At 49.3% G+C, this 20,454-nt stretch overlaps 8 protein-coding genes across 8 annotated transcripts; 5 read left to right on the forward strand and 3 right to left on the reverse strand.

The window, feature by feature from the left end:
- Positions 1-516: 516 nt before the first annotated feature.
- On the forward strand, positions 517-1,431 carry PtrM4_144380 (uncharacterized protein; the record flags this gene model as incomplete). The annotated part of the gene is made up of 1 exon (XM_066109742.1): positions 517-1,431. One exon carries the CDS (start codon positions 517-519, stop codon positions 1,429-1,431), a length of 915 nt encoding a protein of 304 aa, XP_065959725.1.
- A 408-nt stretch (positions 1,432-1,839) lies between these two features.
- On the forward strand, positions 1,840-4,186 carry PtrM4_144390 (Dimer-Tnp-hAT domain containing protein; the record flags this gene model as incomplete). The annotated part of the gene is made up of 3 exons (XM_066109743.1): positions 1,840-2,663; positions 3,149-3,531; positions 3,642-4,186. The coding sequence occupies 3 exons, from the start codon at positions 1,840-1,842 to the stop codon at positions 4,184-4,186; spliced, it is 1,752 nt and encodes a 583-aa protein (XP_065959726.1).
- A 125-nt stretch (positions 4,187-4,311) lies between these two features.
- PtrM4_144400 (interferon-induced GTP-binding protein Mx) lies at positions 4,312-5,526 on the reverse strand (the record flags this gene model as incomplete). The annotated part of the gene is made up of 1 exon (XM_001942186.2): positions 4,312-5,526. The coding sequence occupies one exon, from the start codon at positions 5,524-5,526 to the stop codon at positions 4,312-4,314; it is 1,215 nt and encodes a 404-aa protein (XP_001942221.2).
- A 1,026-nt stretch (positions 5,527-6,552) lies between these two features.
- PtrM4_144410 (uncharacterized protein) lies at positions 6,553-12,163 on the reverse strand (the record flags this gene model as incomplete). The annotated part of the gene is made up of 3 exons (XM_066109744.1): positions 6,553-7,893; positions 9,246-11,391; positions 11,499-12,163. The coding sequence occupies 3 exons, from the start codon at positions 12,161-12,163 to the stop codon at positions 6,553-6,555; spliced, it is 4,152 nt and encodes a 1,383-aa protein (XP_065959727.1).
- Positions 12,164-12,337: 174 nt separating this feature from the next.
- On the reverse strand, positions 12,338-13,009 carry PtrM4_144420 (uncharacterized protein; the record flags this gene model as incomplete). Its single annotated transcript, XM_066109745.1, has 1 exon — positions 12,338-13,009. The coding sequence occupies one exon, from the start codon at positions 13,007-13,009 to the stop codon at positions 12,338-12,340; it is 672 nt and encodes a 223-aa protein (XP_065959728.1).
- A 527-nt stretch (positions 13,010-13,536) lies between these two features.
- Positions 13,537-14,624, forward strand: PtrM4_144430 (uncharacterized protein; the record flags this gene model as incomplete). Its single annotated transcript, XM_066109746.1, has 2 exons — positions 13,537-13,943; positions 13,991-14,624. 2 exons carry the CDS (start codon positions 13,537-13,539, stop codon positions 14,622-14,624), a joined length of 1,041 nt encoding a protein of 346 aa, XP_065959729.1.
- Positions 14,625-14,754: 130 nt separating this feature from the next.
- On the forward strand, positions 14,755-15,999 carry PtrM4_144440 (uncharacterized protein; the record flags this gene model as incomplete). Its single annotated transcript, XM_066109747.1, has 1 exon — positions 14,755-15,999. The coding sequence occupies one exon, from the start codon at positions 14,755-14,757 to the stop codon at positions 15,997-15,999; it is 1,245 nt and encodes a 414-aa protein (XP_065959730.1).
- Positions 16,000-16,398: 399 nt separating this feature from the next.
- On the forward strand, positions 16,399-18,875 carry PtrM4_144450 (uncharacterized protein; the record flags this gene model as incomplete). Its single annotated transcript, XM_066109748.1, has 3 exons — positions 16,399-18,190; positions 18,276-18,736; positions 18,864-18,875. 3 exons carry the CDS (start codon positions 16,399-16,401, stop codon positions 18,873-18,875), a joined length of 2,265 nt encoding a protein of 754 aa, XP_065959731.1.
- Positions 18,876-20,454: the final 1,579 nt, after the last annotated feature.

The raw sequence follows: 20,454 nt of genomic DNA on the forward strand, positions 1-20,454 counted from the left end.
AACGCTTCCTACCTTTTTACCTTTGACTTCTCGAGTCGTGCCTGGGAAAACCTCTTGCAGCTGCAGCACTAGCCAATGTGAGTAAGCTGCGCGGCGCAGGTGCGTGCATGTATCTGCATGTTCCGAGTGCGGGCATGTTAGTCGGTAGCGATGGAGCGAGCTCACTTATGCGGCCTATAGCAGGGACAAAAGAAGCCTACAAGCCGGTTATGCATTCAACCAATGGCATTCCCCTGCACAGCACCCACTCGCCAAATGGGCAGCAACAGCGCTTAGGCAATGCCGTGCCAGAGGAGATGTGGGGATACTGGTTGGGGATTGATGTGCTGTAGCAGTGGGATTGTTATGAAGAGATGGGTGGTGAGTCCAGGTGCGGAATACTCATCCACTTACAAGAACGGGCGCATGTTGACGTCGGTGCGTCGCGCTACGGTAACGTGTCCGTGCGCGTGATGCGCGGGGAACACCAAAACACGTCAAACCCCTTCACCTTCAACACACGTTAACTCCACCAATATGGACCCAATTCAAGCTGCGATTGAAGATATTGAAAATCTAGAGCCAGGAGAACAGTTCTCGTATACTAAAATTGCTGCTAAGCATGGTGTTGTGAGATCTACGTTGACCCGAAGGCACCAGGGCCAGACAAGCTCAGAAAGAGACAAGAACTTCAACCAGCAGAAACTCAACCCACAACAAGAGCTAGAGCTTGTGAGATATATCGAAAAGCTCACAAAGCGAGGCATTCCTCCTACACGAGAGATGATCAGGAATTTCTCATCAGAAGTAGCCCATCAGCAGCTCAGCGAGAGCTGGGTTACTCGCTTCATTAACCGACACGAGATCCATCTCATCTCAAAGTGGACCAGCGCCATGGATCGTACGCGCCACCTGGCTGATTCTGAGTCAAAGTATAGACTCTACTTCGAGCTGCTGCATCGAAAGATCACCGAATATCACCTTGAGGCTCGAGATATATACAATATGGATGAGAAGGGCTTCTTAATTGGCTTAATAGGCAGAAGCAAGAGGATATTCAGCAGGCGTCAATGGGAGAAGAAGGAGGTTCGAGCATCTCTCCAGGATGGATCACGCGAGTTTCTGACAGTCCTGGCCTGCTGCTGCGCTGATGGGAGCTCGCTGCCTCCAGCCCTTATCTACGCAGCTAAAAATGGAGCTATACGATCAAGTTGGGTAGAGGATATCAAGGCAGGAGAACATGAGGTCTTTGTCTCATCATCTCCAACAGGCTGGTCAAATAATGACGTAGGCCTAGCTTGGCTGGAGCAGGTGTTTGATCGCTATACAAAGCAGCGATCAGGGAGATGGCGATTACTCATCCTTGATGGCCATGGATCTCATGTCACGATGGAGTTTATCGACTACTGTGATCGCCACAGGATTCTCCTCATGATCCTCCCCCCCCATTAGACTCCGCAACAATCAATTCAATCCGGTCACTCTCCTAGACCCACTTACCTATCTAGGTAGGGCTTAAACTCCTATAGGTAACTACTAGGCTTAAAGCGGTAATCAATCAATCCAATCTGAACCTTCTAGGACCCACTTAATTGATTGTTGCGGACTGTGCCCCCCATTCAACTCACACGCTCCAGCCGCTTGATGTAGTGCTGTTCAAGCCACTCTCTCAAGCCTACTCTAACGAGCTCACTAACCATCTCCATAAGGCTCAAGGCCTTGTTCCAATCAAGAAAGGGGACTTCTTCCCGCTCTTCTGGAGCGCCTGGATATCCTCCTTCACAGAGAGCCTCATATTGAAGGCCTTCGAAGCCACTGGGATCTGGCCGATGGATGCCATTTGCCCCAGAAAAGCAGGAAATGATACACCTAACTAGACAGCGGAGCAGCTATGCACCATCATGTGTTGTAGATGAGCAGCTCACGATCCACCCTATTCTCCCAGGAGGAGAGCACAGCCAGCCAGCTCTGCGTTGGTTAGGAGTGTGGTTTGACCGCAGACTTACCTTTAGACGACACGTAGCCACACGCACTGCAAAAGCTGCTAGGGTAGCCCATCATATTCGCAGCTTGGCCAGAACCACCTATGGGCCACCAGCTAGCTCCCTCCGCAAGGCCACTATCGCCTGTGTATACCCGTCGCTCCTGTATGGGACTGAATGCTGGTACAGAGGCCGCACTAAGCAGCCACATACACTCAAACCTGGAAGGCCACAAGAGGTCAGCGCTTATGTTGGATGGCACGTAGCTGCTATAGACAAGACACTGGCTATAGCAGCAAGGGGCATTCTACCAGCGTGGAAAACAACCCCTACAGCTGTACTCTTCCGAGACGCCGGACTACTATCTGCAGCGGCGGCACTAGAGGAAGCTAAACTTAGATTTGCAACCCACTTGCGCACTATAGATGCAGACCATCCTCTTACTAGGCGCACACTAGTACATACAGTAAACAGGGGCGTAAAAACAGGACAACCACAGCGAGTTAAGACAAAAGTCCAACAGATGGCATCTCTTCTACCAGAGATCCTTAGGACCACACTTACAGCCCCTCACTACTCAACGGGCTGCCGAATTGACCCAACGCTCGGCATAGACAAGAAGGCTGCAGCTAAGGCCTTTAATATATGGTGGGCCCAGCTCCCACCACTAGACGTGACTATCTTCTCAGACGGCTCTGAACAGTATACAAAGGGAGGAGAGAAGCATACTTGTCAACGAGCGAGCCGGCTCGCTCAGCTCGCTCGGCTTGGACGTTTTGACCAAGCCGAATGAGCTGAGCGCGCAATGCGCGCTTGCAAGCCGAGCGAGCTTAGGGATAGGCGCTCGCTCAGTCAGCTTGCTTAGCTTGGTTAGATGGGGCGGTTGGAAACTTGGGGCTGAAGGACTTGGTGGAGGGGCAATCTCACGATGATTTTTAGGTGTAGTGCGTAAGTTCGAAACCTAGTTATAACATAAAATACACTCTTTTTTGCTATATTTCTAGCAAATAAGCTACTAAATTTCCGGCTAACCGCCTGGCAACAATATTCTCCTTTTGCGACACTTCACTTACTACTTATCACCCACCACACTCATCTATACTCCATCAACGCGTCTCTATTTGCAGCTACTATCTACCTCGCCGTTGCTATAATGCCAGCAAAAAGAACACGCGTTAATGCTCCAGAAATCGCGGCAACTTTATCAACAACTTTATTGAGCCTGCAGGGCTTACGGAGAACGAGGAAGATGAATATGAGGCTTGGAAACGCAGCGAACCGATCGCTGGCGAGGGCGTCGACCCTATAAAATACTGGGTAGAACTCCGCGATCGCCACCCTAGCCTTAGCAAATTTGCTATCGACATGCTATCAATCCCAGGCTCAAGCTGTGAGTGTGAGCGCTTATTCAGCGAGCTGGGTGACCTCCTCGAGCCCCGTCGGCGCAGCATTTCTCCGCAACTTCTAGCAGCAATACAGTGCGATCGACGATGGATAAGAGCTGGATTTGGCAGTGGTGAGGTGCCTGTAAAGGGGGTTATCAGCGATGAGGAGATGGACGCGAAATACGGTGTACATAAGTGGGATATTAGCTGAGAAACTCAACACCAAGGTTTCTATATAACTTTCCTAATCGGGACTGAGCCCATCAAGCCGAGCGAGCTGACAGCCCTGTTTCAGCCAATCCGAGCGAGCCGAGCGAGCTGCTGGCCTCCGCTCAATTGGCTGAGCAAGCCAATTGGCTGAGCTCGCTCAGCTTGCTCATTGACATCTGTGGAGAGAAGCGGGTCACCTACGGCTTTGCAGTGTATCAGAACAGAAAGCAACTGCAGACTGGACGCGGGTCACTTAGCTCTACATCGCACGTCTTTGACGCTGAGGCAGTAGGAGCATGGAGAGGCCTCCAGCACACTATAAGACAATCAGAATTTAATACCCGTCGAATATGGCTGTGCATAGACAGCACCTCAGTCATATGGTGCCTAAGGGGCGACGCACCTCCTACGTCTCAATGGGCCTTCCTGGAGTGCCATGGCGCCATGGAGACTCATGACGTCTCTATCAAATGGGCCCCTGGACACCTAGGCATTGAAGGAAACGAGGCAGCAGACAGATTAGCTGACCTTGAAGCCCAACACCCATCACCTCCAACGGGTCAAGCTGCTCTACCTACACTTTCAGGCATCAAGACCACAGTCCGCAACAATCAATTAAGTGGGTCCTAGAAGGTTCAGATTGGATTGATTGATTACCGCTTTAAGCCTAGTAGTTACCTATAGGAGTTTAAGCCCTACCTAGATAGGTAAGTGGGTCTAGGAGAGTGACCGGATTGAATTGATTGTTGCGGAGTCTAGTGTGCTAGAGCTGTGTGCGCCAGAAAGTAAACAGCACGAAGGATAATCTCCAGATATTGATTGACCAGCTTCGCCCACGGTTCACGTTGTTCATGGAAGAGTTGCCCAACGATGAGCGGATCGAACGTTCCTGGCAGCTCCCGGCCTCTGCTACGTTTGAGAAGTCTTGTAACTTTTGCGATGTAGTCTGAACGAGATATGTGAGAAGGTAGCGTGGTAGGATCTCCGTCAGTGATTGTATACGTATGACCCTTCTTGCGCATATCTTCTGCAAAATCTATGAATGTGTTCTGAAGCACAGCTCGCAAACGCTTTTGGTAGCCTTCTAGGGTCGAGGCGTCGCCGAAGAAAGAGTCTGAGTATTGCCCATCGATGGCAGCCCTGACAAGGGTACTGAAGGATTGACTGACTTGTAAGAGATATCGTCGCTGCTCTTGCGCCGTAGCTCGCGATGCGCCGAGTTTTCCCAGTCTCTCTGTACATTCTTGAATTCCGCTTTTGATCTGTGTAAGCACATCAGGCAGCTGCGCCACAATGTGGTCTTTGAGGATCTTGCTAAGCCTGGACTTCAAACTGTGAACTCCAACTTGGTTAGGTGGAAGTGATTTCCAGACCCCCGAAGCAAAAAATTGGGCTTCAATTTTGTTGCGCACCTCTGTAGACGAGTCCCTAGAGGTATAATCCCTGTTACGAAGCACGTGCCAACCCAATCGGAACTGAACGTCCTTGTTTTGTGCCAACTCGACATAGAAACGCTCGCTATCAGAGCCCTCATCCAGCGTGTCCGGCTTCGTAATTAATCCGAGAGTACGCAACCCCTGTGGATCGATCTGGCGTGAGTACTTCGTGATTGATTGGTTGTTGAAGTCATTCTTGGCGGACACAACAGCAAGAATGATGCTTCGTGGACTACGCATGTACGAGAGTACAAGAGACTTGACCGTCTCGCTATCTGCATCTGATTGGGAGCGGTTGCCGGCCTGGAACAAGCCAGGTAGATCAACAAGGGTAAGATGCGGTTGCTCAGGACCTGACAGCTCTAGGCGAAGGATATCCGAGCTGAAGACTCTACTACAATCGTCTATTCCCATCGCATCCTTCGCCGATTCGATAATTTCCTCGAGTTGTAGATCTTCTGCGGAGACTGAGACGTGAAAATTCTGTAACTTCTCCAGATCACTTTCTGAGCGGTTCTCATGAGAGCCCGGCATGATGCGGATTTTGATGGGTGCAACTGGGCCTCGGCGAAGAATCAACTCGGTCGCGAATCTGGTACATAAATTGTCCTTGCTCGGGAACCTCACTCCTGATCACAGTCCGCAACAATCAATTAAGTGGGTCCTAGAAGGTTCAGATTGGATTGATTGATTACCGCTTTAAGCCTAGTAGTTACCTATAGGAGTTTAAGCCCTACCTAGATAGGTAAGTGGGTCTAGGAGAGTGACCGGATTGAATTGATTGTTGCGGAGTCTACTCCTGATACCGCTTCAAGGACTGAGCTTTTGCCAGAAGATTGTTCGCCACATACAATGATCTCTGGCAAGTCAATGTAACGATTGATCCCATGTGATCGAAGGTTGTCGACAACGTCCAAGAGGTCCCGTGTGTCATTAGACTGGAGGGACATGTTTGTGCTGCTGAGAGAACTTCTTTTAGACAGTTTCCTAGAAAGAACAGCGAACTTGATGCTGAATGAGAATTTCAGGGTATGGTGTGCAGGAAGCATTGAAGGATTGAACTGAGGTTCTATTGTGTGAGGTTACGAACAGCATATGTAGGTGAGTTGTTTGCTTAAGAATAAAGAAAGACTACAAACTGTAGCAAACAGAGAGTTAACAAATTGTAGCAAAGAGATAGCAAACAGAGACCACAAACCGTGACAGAAAATCAGAGTGACTGGGAGAGCGAAGGATCTACAATGAAAGTCCGGACGAAGATAGGAATAGTCATTCCCAAAGAGTCACGCCTCTCAAATACCAGTAGAGGAACACTAACACTACCCTCTACTCAAAACACCACAAAAAGCAGGTCAAGCCTTACCAAGCCGGCTTGCTTGTTGCGGACTGTGCCTTAGGCTTAGCCCGTTACATCAACATTCAACACAGTCATGCTAGTACACTTACAGAAATCACATAGGCGAGCAACAGATGTCACAGAACGTACCATATGAAAAGTCAGTCAAATTCCTAGTTCTTTCCCGCGTGGGAAATCCATCAATATCCGGCTGAGCCTCCCGTCTAGTCAAAACCTCCCTCATTGCCAATTGAATAAGCCTTACGCTTCAACTTCAGACCCTCGTACGCTGCGCGATCGGAGTCCAAAGGTACTCCAGTCAATGGCAGGCTCGTAGGATCGGCCAACTCCCACTCGTCCTTGAGCCCATTGCAGAGCACAGCCACGACCAATGCAATCATCTTAGAAGCAAACTCTTTCGTCTTGGGGTGATCAGCGGCACAGTAGTGCGCAAATGGCATATATCCTAATTTTGCCTCTTCATTTTTGAGGGTATCCTTGGCGGTCCGGTAATTCAACCAATCTTTCTGAATAGAAGCGGATAGCGCTGCTTTGTTATAGAAGTCCTGCCGTTGTGCGGTGCAAATGTTCTGCCAGCGCTCCGGGCGGAACGTAAGAGGGTCTTGTCCTCCAAGTATTTCGAACCTGTGGCACTCTTCTATGTTTGCAGCGACCTGCTCGTCATAGTACATTCGATGAACGCGACGAGTGGGAGGGTATAGACGCAACGCTTCTTTGACGATCTCAGCTGGCCGTACACTGCTAGCTGTCGTGGAGCTCTTGTGAAAGGCGTCATTTGGTCTACACGCTAGATCACCAAGATCTTCGAGGTAGCCTCTAAGGATAGCTGTCCAATCCGATCTATTGGGCGCACCGCGGTGCTTGATCTCCAAGAAGCAACGCATGACGACTCGCCACATCGTTTCATATACTGGCAGAAGGAGATTCATCGGGTTCTCCGTGGGCTTAGTCGGATCGAGTGTTGTCGTGTCTCCAGGCTTGTCGTCGGGTACATCTTCAGGGAACATACCTGGCATGTCGAAAGTCTTTTTGCTAACAGTCACTCGGCGTAGTGCGGCATGAAAGTCTTCCTCATCGCTCCATATGGGTGCCTTCGCTCCGTCTAGTTCGGCTTCCGTCATCTTGGACCGGATCCAAAGTTCATTAATGCGACGACAAATAAACTTGACGTCGTCGAACTGCGTTTTGCTTCTTTCTAGGGCTTCTTGAGCGCCCTCAAAGAGGTAGCAGAGGGACTGCTTCAAGACGATAAATTGAGTGAGCTCGGCAAGCTTGATAAGTTCGGTACCAGACTCCTTCATATACTCATCGAAGAAGACGATGGCTTGATTACGCAGGTCGCGCCAGTCTCCATCATCCCTAAAACCGTTCGCTTTCATGGCCTTCCACATCAGTTTCTCCACCTTTTCCACAAAATACTTTTTCTTGTCCGTCTTGTTGGTGAAAATGTTGTCGATACCGAAGACCTCTTTCAGTTTCTGGTTGGGGTCCGCACGCGCTTGTTGGTGATTCGGGTAATTAGAATCATTTCCAGCATGTTTGAACTGGATGATATTGGAGCAGATTTCCGCTTTGAGGCGACTGGCCTCTCACCTTTCGAGCTAGAGGTGATACTCAAACGATTTAATTAGCCAGCTCAATTAGGCTAATCGAGCGATAGCGACTCCTCAGCCTTAAGCGCCTCTGATTAGAGGAAGATTAGGCAGCTAGTCGACTACGCTGTAGCTAATAGAGACTAGAGAAAGATCTTACAGCTTAACTAAACGATCCACCGACTCTCAATCAGATCAGTACTAGCTAAGTATGAGAATGTGAGACTTAAGGAGGCTCTCATCAATGAGAAGAAGCGCAGGAAGCGAGGCAAGGCTCTGCCTCTAGAGTCAGGTGAGGACTATCACGGTGGGGCTGTATTCTGGTCCCCAAGGAAGGTGAAGGAGGCACGTGATCGCCAGCACTAACAAGAGCTCGAGGAGGAGCAACTACAATATCAAAAAGTTGAAGCAGCTCGCCTGCGTGAGGAGAAGAGGCAGGAGAAGCTTAAGGCAGTTGAGGCAAGGCGTACAGCGAGAGCAGCAGCTCGATTGATAAGGCAGGAGGAGAAGTCTCGTGAAGCTGCTGATCGAGCCTCACGATAGGCAGCTCGTAGGACTCAATAACGACTCCAGCAAGCTCAAAAAACTGCCCAAAGAGGCAAGAGGGGGCGCTTCAAGATAGCTACCAAGGCAGGTTCGAAAAAGAGAGTAGCTACGCAGCGTGAGGGTGGTGGTGATGCCCTAGGTGCTGTAACAGGCCCACCACCATCTCAATCACGACACGGCCGAGCAATCAAGCTGCCAGCAAAATATATATAGTGTTGAGAATACAGTCCGTAAGTGACTTGGTGGTATCAAGCGGAGGAGTAGTCACATGATTGGTGACACGTGCAGGTGGGTCCTAGCGGGGAGCTTGGACGCAGCTGCACGCAACACGGATCTACGAACGTGTGAATAGCTCCTTAGTCAATACAATACGAATCTGTACCACCACTACCGTTGTGCCTTAGAGAGCGCTCTATTAGGTAGTCATACTACTACTAATAGTGCCAGCTTCTCAATATATAGCTATATATATTAATTAAAGCCTTTAGAACTTATGTCAGATTTTTATGGATGGGATCAGGTGTGTATTCTCTGTGTCTGTCTACGGCTCTGTCTGTGGGAGGTGGCCTCGCCTCGGGCTTGGCAGTGCTAAGTCCCGGCGCTAGCCCTGGTTTGGGGGTCTCATGTCCTTCCCCAACCACCATCGGCTCGATCATGGAGCAAAACCTCGCCTCAATCTGACACACCCCCTCAGCTCGGCGCTCCTCGGCAGCCTGAGGTGGAGTGGTCTTTGCGACATTCATACCGGACTATATAACAAGACTTTCCATCTTCTCCAGAATTTCCTCTGGATCTGCTTCCTCTACGTCTCGTTCCTTCACTTCAACCAGTCCGACCTGCGTCAAGAACTGGGGCCAGTTGTTGGCAGGCAGGGTCTTCGTGAAACCATCGGCGAGCATTTCGCCAGACGGTACATACACGACTCTGATAGACTTTCGCTTTGCCTCTTGCCTCAGCCAGTGATTGTGGATGTCCACGTGACGGAGTTTCGTCGTCAGCTGAGAGATCTCCTCGTTGATCAGCCGGATCGTCTGCGTATTATCGCACTGTATCGTAATTGTCTTCTCCGTCAACTCTACCCGAAGCTCCTCTAGCAGCATCCGCACAAACATGGACTCCTTAGCCACTTGCGATAGCGCGAGGAGTTCTGCTTCGGTCGTAGATGTCGTGATGGTATCTTGTTTGTTCGCCCTCCATGCGATCAGTCCTCCAAATAGCTTGATAACGTACCCTTGGGAGCTCTTGCGATCCGCGGTGTTGTCCGCAAAGGATGCATCGCTAGCTACTACCAATTGGTCGTCTCCTCCGAATGATAAGGATAGAAGCTTGGTTGACTCCAGGTACAACAGCACTCGGTCAGCGGCTTCTTGATGTAGTGGACCAGGGTTTGTGAGGAACCGGGCGAGTCGTGATACTGGGAATGCGACATCGGGTCGGGTGTTGACGGCGGCGAAGAGTAACGATCCAATCTTGCGTTGATACAAGTTAATCTCTCCAGGAGTCGCCAAACCCTCACGTGCAACTAGTTCGACTCTAGCCATTGGTGTGTTGTGTCGTTGGTCCTTGTTCGTTGCCAGCCGTGCAATCTTCTCAACATAAGCTTTCTGTGACAGCCAGATCTTTCGCTTCTCTCGGTCCCGTATAACTTCTACTCCTAAAAACCACTGCAAATCCTTTCCTCCGGTCAGGTTGTATCGCTGTTTCAGTTCCTCTTCCACTTTCCGAGCTACTTCCGCGTGCCGTTTCGAAGAGGCAAGGATAATGTCATCAACATAAAAGAAGATGAACACTCCGTCTCGGATCATGCAGCAAGGTTCGTGGGGAACTGGCGAGAACCCGATTTCTAGAAGGAAGGCAGTGAAGTGTCTTTGCCAGAGCAATGGCGAGATCCGTAGGCCGTACAGCGCTTTGTTTAGTTGCAGTATTGTTCCCTGCTTCCTGTATCCTGGGGGCATCCGCATGTACACTGTTCGATCAATATCTGCGTTGACGAAGGCGTTCGATACGTCGTATTGCTTCAGCTCTAGGTCAAACCGGGCCGCAATCGACACTAGCATCCGAAACGATCTTCCGGCCAGTGTAGCAGCGTAGGTTTCTTGTGCGGTGACATTTCGTTGCTGGTCTCCACGCACTACCAATCGCGCCTTACACTTCTGGAATCGATGGTGCTTGTCAAATTTGTAGGTGTATACCCACATTGAGTCCAGTACCTGCTGGTCGGTCTTCCGAGCCGTCTTCGCCGGGACCTCTGACCAGGATCTGGTTTCCTTGTGGCTATGGAGATGTGTAATCTCAGCCTCTTTGAAAAAATAGAACAACTCGTGATCCTCTCGCAGGCCGTTCGCTTGGGGAGGCGGTGGCAGCTGGCTGCGATGAGGCTTCTTGCCGTTTCGCATCATACGCTCAAGCTTTGCCTTGTCCAGTCGCTCTCCTGCCAAGTTTTGAACGTTTCCTGCCTTGGTGCCTGCCATAAAGGCGGCTGCCCATGGCTCCTTCAACATCCTGTGTTCCGGATGGAGGATACCACTCGCGAGACCTTGTTTGCCGTAGCTAGTGTCAAGACCTTGTTTCCCGTAGGCAGTCTCTTCGGATTGTAGGCCGTAGCCTCCGGCATCGCATTGTTCGCGTGGAACGCCTGCGGATAGACCATGTTCGCGCTGTGCGCCAGTCTGTACACCATGTTCGCCGTAGCTAGTGTCAAGACCTTGTTTCCCGTAGGCAGTCTCTTCGGATTGTAGGCCGTAGCCTCCGGCATCGCATTGTTCGCGTGGAACGCCTGCGGATAGACCATGTTCGCGCTGTGCGCCAGTCTGTACACCATGTTCGCCGTAGCTAGTGTCAAGACCTTGTTTCCCGTAGGCAGTCTCTTCGGATTGTAGGCCGTAGCCTCCGGTATCATCGTCCCTGAAGGGGTGTTCCACATTAGTTAGCATTTGAGCAAGCAGTGCTGCCGGTGGGGCGTATGTGGTGGCGTCGGATAAGGTACTACCTTCCTTCCCGCCTCATCATACTCGAGCCGCCCATTTTCCGGCGCTCTAGCAATGGTCTCATCTTCGTAGAAAGTTCCAAGTTCTTCCCGTGTGGGATTTGGTCCAGGGGGCAGTTCAATAGTTCGAATCCATGCTGCTATCTCCTCTGTAGTGCTATGCATAAGATTGTCCATAACCTCTTTATGCTCTCCACTATATACGACTTCCTCGTCGAATACAACGTCGCGAGTGCTAATGACCTTGCCTATAGATGGTACCCAAATTCGGAATATGTTCGTCGAACGGTAACCAACTAAGTACCCTATCCAGGCTTTCGGGTCAAATCTCTGTAGACGTCCTTTTCCTCGCTTCGTGTCATCCGTCATCGCAAATGCCTTACAGCCGTACGCTCGTAAATGCGACAGGTTGGGCTTGCGTGGTGATGTAACAACTCCATTCTGGAAAGCGATTGCCGTGAAGAACATCTCGTATGGAGATCTCCAGCGGTTCTGATATTTCGGCGTCCTGTTGTGTAGGTAGACGGCGGTCCGGGCGATTTCCGGCCATTGGTCCCACGGCAGATGTGCATCGAGTCGCATTGCTCGACCCTTTTCTTTTACCACACCCCCTGAGCGTTCGGCTCCTCCGTTTTGCGCTTGCGTATCGGGGCGGAAGGCTCGAGTACTATACCTCTTGTTCTGCACCATCTGGCGACCTCTGGCTTCACGGAAAATATCTCGTTGTCCGTCTCAATAACCTTTACCGTTATACCAAATTGATTCATCATAAAGGTGACGAACATCTTAAGGCTTTTAAGGATGACTCTTGCCGTTCGGTTGTCACTAAGATAGAAATCCCATATGTATCCCGTAACGCGGCAGTTAATAAGCATCTGACTCTTCTCCTTGGTCGTACTTTCTGCTTCGTAGTCGTGAAAGTCGATCGCAACTCGCTCTCCCGGACCTTCTAAAATAGTCCGGGGCGTCCGTCGTATCATTCGCTTCGACTTTGATATCCCACAGGCATCGCATTTCACTGTGGGGACCCCGACGATCTTCACCCCCAGATTGGTTCACTAGGTGTTCTAGGGCGTCGGATCCAGGGTGGCCAAGTCTCTTGTGCCAGACTATAGCCTCAGCTCGTTTTCGTACGGCTGTCCTGCGCGTTGGCTGCTGCGTTGAAAACGCTGCTCGCGCCTCAGCGTCATTGAGTTCCAGTATCCATTGTCCGTACTTCTCGTGTAGTACTGCCAGTTCGCTATCGTCGGACCGTCGGAGGATTGTTGGGTCGGATTTGGTGTCCCACCAAAGACCTTGCCGGCGGAGTATCCGGAAGGAGACAAGACTGCAGTGTAGGTCAGGGCAGTAGGCGACGTTCTCGAGGTAGAGGAGACGGTGACCGTCTGCGCTATCTACTCTCAGAGTAACTGAACCGTATGCCTTAATCCACACCCTTGTATTGCCTGCCCAGAGGAAGTCTCCTGTCATAGGCGGTCGAATATTCGTGAATCGTCCGAGGTCGTTGCCGACGTGTATAGTGGTTCCGGAGTCCATTATGTAAGAGCGTTGAAGTGGGTACTTAGATTCCTTTGCCATAAATGATGAGGCACAGATTATAAGGTTGATCTGGCCTATGTTCCGGCCTTCTGGTCACTCGACAGTATCCTCTACCGGAGTGCTCTGTGACTTCTTAATCTGGGGTGTCCCTAATTTAGCTCTCTTGGCTCCCCTTATCTCTTGTTCGAGATCAGTGTCGCTATCAATTCGGTGCTGAGCCATCGTCTTCAGTGTTTCACGTGGCTTCCACCAAACAGGGGCGCAGTGATCGGAATGGTCTGGTCTGACTTGGTCTTGGTCTGGTCTAGACCGCCAAGACTTGGTCTGGTCTGGCGATTTTTTGAGACCGTGGTCGGACCGGTCTAGATGATCGGACCGGTCCGGCTATAAATAGGTCCACGTGACTAGATCTTAGACTAATCTAGCCAGAAAATTTAGCACAATATGAGTCATTAAGATCAAGGTAAGTCTTCTACTTACATAGAACAATCAAGTCCTTAACAACCTACTTATATACTATTGTTATGGAGCCTTCAACACCAACCTCACCGTCCCCATCGAATATTATAAGACTAGATTTAACGTCTCTTACTCCATCTCCTATCCCCACGTCATCACCCACCCCTATACTATCACCCACTCCTATTCAATATCACGAATCTCCAGATGAGTTCGTGCAGGGCGGTATCACGTACGTGAAACGTGCAATAATTGCAAGGAAGGATTTCCGTCAAGGTACATCACACATCTGGAAGTACGGACTCCAATACATTCGAGATAGCGATAAGAAAGAGGTGTATTACTGCCATGAGTGCAGGGTTGGGAAGAGCAAGCAAGAGTTGTTTGTCATCAATGGCACTTCTAGGATCCGGAATCACCTGGAACAGAAGCACCAGATTGATCCCAGAGTGGCATCAAGCGAAAGGGTTCTGTACGGAAGTCTATAATCGACCAGCAAAAGGATGGGGCTGCTTCCAGCATCTTTTTCTGGAAGGAGTCAGTAGAGAAGTTTAAAGAGCTTCTAATTCGTTGGATTGTGTACTGCCATATCGCCTTCTTTCAATTAGAGAACCAGTACTTTCGTGAACTACTCCTCTTTTTAAATCCGGCACTACTCAACCACCTCCCGAAGGCTGCGAAGACTATCCGAAGCTGGGTAATGAATGCATTCATATCGAAGAAGCAACAGCTTAGGGAGGACCTACACCATTCACGGAGTAGGATCTCTATCTCCTTTGATCTCTGGACTTCACCAAACCCTTACGCTATCCTAGGCGTCGTCGCTATGTGGATTGATACTACCGGCATGCGACGTGTTACCGCTTTAGGTATGCGACGTATATACGGCGAACATACTGGAGAGAATCTTGGATCGGTGGTCCTTGAATTGCTGGAAGAATACGACATTAGCGGAGATCAGATTGGATACTTTATGCTGGATAATGCCTCGGCAAATGATACCGCTGTTGAGTTTATACTCAAGGATCTCTGCCCATGGATGAAGTCAAAACAACGTCGTCATCGCCGGCTGCGTTGCTTGGGCCATGTCATCAACCTCTGTTGCCAGGCGTTCCTTATCAGAGATGTCAACAAGCAAGTCAAGCTGGCTTGATTCTTATCGATTGCAGATCACAGACAATATAGAGGCTCGTGCACAGTGGCACGTCCCAGAGAATGGTCTGTGATCTGCAATCGATAAGAATCAAGCCAGCTTGACTTGCTTGTTGACATCTCTGTTCCTTATGGGGCGAAACTGTGAGAAGTATCTTGCGAAGCTGGAGAAGCATCATCAACGTGGCGACTATACGAAGGTGGAAGAGCTCTGGAAGAAGTTCGGATGTTTGGGTCGTCTTCACAACCTGGTGCGATACATCAGGCTTACTCCACAACGGCGTGAGGAGTTTGCTACAATTATTATCGGCGGAGATCTTTCGCAATTCGACGGGCTTGAGCTTATCCAGAACAACTCGACCCGCTGGAACTCATGGTTTTATTCGATTACACGTGCATTAAATGTTCGAGAACGTTTAGAGCTCTTCTCGGCTCGTCATGTACCTGGAAAGGGCTCCGTAGGGATCGCGAACTTTAAGCTTGATGGACAGCACTGGTTTGAGCTTGAAAAGATTGAACTCGCTCTCAAAGACTTCTATGCTGCAACTTTGCTTTCTGAAGGTAAGAAGACGTCACTTGCGGACTGGTTTTCAACTTTGGACTGCCTTCTCCGGGAGATAAGCGAGACGAAGGATCACTACCACGACATCCACACTGAGGACGATAACAACTTTACATGGAAGTACCTTCAAGGCTGCGCTGATGCTGCTTGGTTAAAGTGCGTTGAGTACTATAACAATCAGCAGCTGAATTGGCAAAATCGATTCCCTGAAGATACTGACCTTCCACCGGCATATTATGCGGCTCAAATCCTTGATCCATATCGCAAGTGGGGATGGTTCAGGCAAGAGTGGGTTCTTCATGGCGACGAAGAGAAGAAGAGGTGGTTTGAAAACGCACAATTAGCGGTGAAGCATCTCTGGGAGACAGAGTATAAGGGAAGGTACCCTGTCGAGATGCTGCCACCACCAGCCAGGAAGGAGAGAGATCCTGACCCAGCATTTGATCGCCAGCGGGAACATAAGCGCATTCGAATAGACGCTCCAGTTTCTACAACTGATTTGTATGAACAATACATCTCTACTGACCGGCTTCATAACGAAGAGGCAGGTTGCAATGAGGCTATTGCGTACTGGCTATCTCGCTACGACTCCCAACGAGATCTCGCTCGCTTCGCTCTAGACATGTTTGCGATCTCGCCTATGTCGGATGAATGCGAACGTCTTTTTAGTAGCGCGAAGCTTACTATCGTCGATCGCCGTGGTAGGCTGAAGGCAGATATTATAGAAGCGTGCGAGTGTCTCCGGGCCTGGTATGGAAAGCCCCAAGCTGAGGGGAACAGCGATATCGAGGATAGTGAGAACGAAGACGACTAGATTGACAGTCAGTAGTAAAACACATTTCCTCGGCTTCCTTCTTTGCTTCAGCCTCATTCTTGGCGGTCTTGTTGGTCGGACCGGTCTGGTCGGACCGGTCCTTATGTAAGCACCTGGTCTGGTCTGGTCTGTACCCTCAGACCAGACCAGACCAGACCATTCCGATCACTGCCTGAATGGTTCAAGCCAAATCGAGGCATCGCAAGATTAGTACAGTACAAACTTGAAAATGACACCAACTTACAGAGAACGATGCAGGAAATGTCCCTAGAGACTAAACGACCTCGATTCTCGACAACGTCACGATCGATTACACCTCATATCAAGACATCACAAACACCGGACGCAGTCATTGAATGACTAGATGGACGCGAAATCTCAAGAATTGATGAGGGCACGATGAAAGCGGCATTCAGCGCAAGCCAACAAGGATATCCATTAAAGGATGCCTTCATCCTGGATTCCGGCTCGACTACGCACATCTGCAACGACCTCTCAAGAATTGAAGACGTACGCCCGTCGACGCCAGGGGACTACATCTGGGCCGGCAGTTCCAAAGTCTGGATACGAGGATACGGAGCTGTCACATTGACAACAGAGGGATCTCAGGACAAACAAGCCCTGTACATAGTCAACGTTGCGTGGTGTCCAGACTTCCTCTGCAGCCTAGTATCATTCAGGCTACTCCGACGACAAGGAATATGGTGGGACAATCGGGAAGATCCAACAAGCCTGCGACGATGGGATGGAACAATCATTGCTATCCTATCGGAACGCCATGGGCAATGGATTATCGAAGACACCACTCTATTCGACTCAGCCTTCCATGTGCGTATGAATCGAACCAAGCGATCACCACAAAGGGCGACAGCTATGCTATGGCATAAACGACTAGGACATCCAGGGCCATCCGCTATTGAACACCTCATACAGCAATCTGAGGGGGTGAGGATCAAAGGAATCACCACAGTACAATGTGACGCTTGCGGCAGATCAAAGTCGAAGCGCCAAATAAGAAGGGCGCTAAGACTAAATGATGAAGGTCCTGGAGAAAGAATTGCAATCGACTTCTATGAGTACGAGGCAGACAGCTTCACTAAGGAAAAGAGTCAGATGCTAATAACTTGCCGAAACTCCCGATACGTTTGGGATTTCTACTTCAAAGACAATAGGCCAGCACGCTCTATTATTCGCCTATTAGCCCTCTTTATCCAATTTATGAAGAAACAGTTCAACATTACGGTCAAGGTCATTGAAACAGACAACGAGATCATCACAGTTAAGCAAGAAGTCGAGAAATGGTGCACGTCCCTATCAATCAGACTCGAGCCTTCCGCTCCAGACACACAAGCGCAGAACGGAGGAGCCGAACGCTCAGGGGGTGTGATAAAAGAAAAGGCACGCGCAATTCGACTAGATGCGAATCTTCCATGGGAACTCTGGCCAGAGATAACCAGAGCGGCGGTATACCTATACAATCGAACGCCAAATTATCCAAACAAGTGGAAATCGCCTTACGAAATATTCTTCACGCGCGCAGCTGCCACAAATGGCATAGTCACCGGACCCCGAAGACCAAACCAAGCTCATCTAAGAGCATATGGGTGCAAAGCCTTTGCAATGACAGACGATACCCACCAAGGAAAGTCAAGGCTGCAACGGCTGGACCCAAAAGCCTGGATTGGGTATCTTGTGGGATATCAGTCAACAAACATCTACCGCATCTGGATCCCATCCATGGCAAAGGTAATCAGCACTCGCGACGTAGTGTTTAACGAAGAAACAATCTTCAACGGCAAGACTGAGGACCTGATGGACAATCTCATGCACAACACCCTAGAGGAAATCGCAACTTGGGTGAGAACAGTCGAACTCCCAGGTACTCAGAGCCAACAACCAGAAACCGAGACGTTCTACGAGGACGATACGACGCAGGAAGAGAGCCCGCGCACTCAGAAAACCAGATACCACCAAGGAAGGAAGGTGGTAGAGGCATATCTAACCCCGCCACCAACTCCTCCACCTGTGGCCTTGCTAGTTCAAGGAGAGGTGAACAACGAGGATATGACGAACATGTCCAACCAATCAACATCAATGACCAGTCCATGGGCAGCCGCATTCATGGCCGGCACCGAATCAGGACCAGACTCCGCAACAATCAATCGGATCGGCATGATTGATTCCTATCTAGGTTAAAGGCTGCCTAATAAAGTAACTCTTTAACCTATATAGGAATCAATCATGTCGATCGATTGATTGTTGCGGAGTCTGATCAGGACACATTGGTCAACACGAAGGAAAGCCAATCGACAAGGCTCAGGTGAAGAGACTGCTATCTAAGGGAATCAAGCCCTATCGTAACCAGCTACCGCCACTCCCAACAGCATACTCAAAGCTGGAAGACCATCCACTATACGACATGTTCAAGGAAGCAGAAAAGACACACCTTCGGAGTCACCAACAAATGAAGTCATGGACTGAGGTCCAAGCATCACCAGTCAAACGAGCAGGGCACCAGATCCTAGACTGTATGTGGGTATACACCTACAAACTCGACAAGCATCACCGCCTCATCAAATGCAAGGCAAGATTGGTGGTAAGGGGAGACCAACAACGCAACATCACCTCCCAAGACACATACGCAGCAACATTGGCAGGACGCTCATTCAGAATGCTCATGGCAATCGCCGCCAAATACGATCTTGAGCTAAAGCAATACGACGTCACTAATGCTTTTGTGCATGCTACAATCGACAGAGAAATATACATGAGGATGCCAAAAGGATATCAGAAGCCTGGCACTCTATTATTATTATTATTATTATATTTCCATTAGAGTCCTGTATCAGTCGGTGACTATGTAGGACTTTGGCTAAGCCGTTCTATGTATGTTGTTCAATATGGAGTTTCTATAGGTCTTGTACAATTTGGAGGATAGTTGCGTAGTCCAATTTCCGAGCTAGTCTTCCATTGGCGCGGGTGCTAAAGAGCAGTGTGGTGAACAGAAAGAGATGTAACAGCGAGCTCTTTGCGAAAAGAAATATTGTTTGTAGTTTTATACAGTGTCTGTCTGTTGTTTTGTGTAGGCGTCTGTATATAGGGATCTACAAGAGAGATAGTAGATCTATACATCTAGTGCCTGGTCGGTGTTTTGCTCGTGCGTGTGCTAGTGAAAGCAGGTGCTAGAGCGGTTCGGTATATGGGGTCGGTATATCGAGTCGGTTTAGGTCGTTCGGTGGAGAGGGCTTTTGGTGTAGGCGTCTGTATATAGGGATCTACAAGAGAGATAATAGATCTATACATCTAGTGCCTGGTCGGTGTTTTGCTCGTGAGTGTGCTGGTGACAGCAGGTGCTGGAGCGGTTCGGTATATGGGGTCGGTATATCGAGTTGGTTTAGGGCGTTCGGGTATAGGTAGCATCTAGATATATAGGCCTATTACTTTGCAGCAATAGAGATATATACCTAAGGAAGAGCCGTTGCTCTGTCGGTTTCGTAGAGGGTGCCTTCGATCGAACATCTAAAATCAGTTGGCGCACGGGCCATTTGCAGAGATTTCTCTCAACTAAGGCCAGGTAACAACTCTGTCAAAGTTGCAGCGGCCAGCGCGCCCGCCACAACGCCTGCACGCAAAAGCAGACGTTGGAAACTGATTCTAGGAAGGCATTTCAATGGAATTGAGATGAAAAAAGGGTAATCCAGGACCTTTTTGTCATCTCGAAAAGTTGGTGTTCGATGAGCCTGGCACTCTATTATTATTATTATTATATTTCCATTAGAGTCCTGTATCAGTCGGTGACTATGTAGGACTTTGGCTAAGCCGTTCTATGTATGATGGTCGTTGTGGAGTTTCTATGGGTCTTGTACAATTTGGGTGGTGTTTTGCGTACTCCAATTTCAGAGCTAGTCTTCCATTGGCGCGGGTGCTAAAGAGCAGTGTGGTGAATAGAAAGAGATGTAGCAGCGGGCTCTTTTAGATAAGGAAATATTGTTTTTGTAGTTTTATACAGTGTCTGTCTGTTCGGTGGTTTGCCCAAGGTGCCATTTTCTCGTGCCAATCCTAGTACTTGCAATAAAGGCTAGAGTAGCTTTGATGCCTGTCTTTGTTTGGAGGAGGAGTGGGAGGGTGATGGGTCTGTGTGGTATTGCTTCTTTGAGTGTATTTCGATGTGTTTTGTACTGTTTGCAATCTAGAAGTAGATGCTGTGGTGTTTGTGGTTTGTAGCATATACATAGATTGCAGTCTCTCTTGTTGAATCTCTTAAGGTAGGAGTTGAAGTATCCATGTCCTAGCTTGAGTGAGTAGAACGCGCTCGAGATTTCTCTTGGTGTTCCCTTCGGGACTTTGATTGTTGTATGTGTGTTGAGCTTGAAGATCCTTGAGTAGGAGCTTCTGTTTTTGGTGGGCCTGTCGGTATACCTCTTGTACTCCATCAGTTGTTCTGTTTTTTGTATT

This window comes from Pyrenophora tritici-repentis, chromosome 9, assembly GCF_003171515.1.
Source record: "Pyrenophora tritici-repentis strain M4 chromosome 9, whole genome shotgun sequence".
Lineage (NCBI taxonomy): Eukaryota > Fungi > Ascomycota > Dothideomycetes > Pleosporales > Pleosporaceae > Pyrenophora > Pyrenophora tritici-repentis.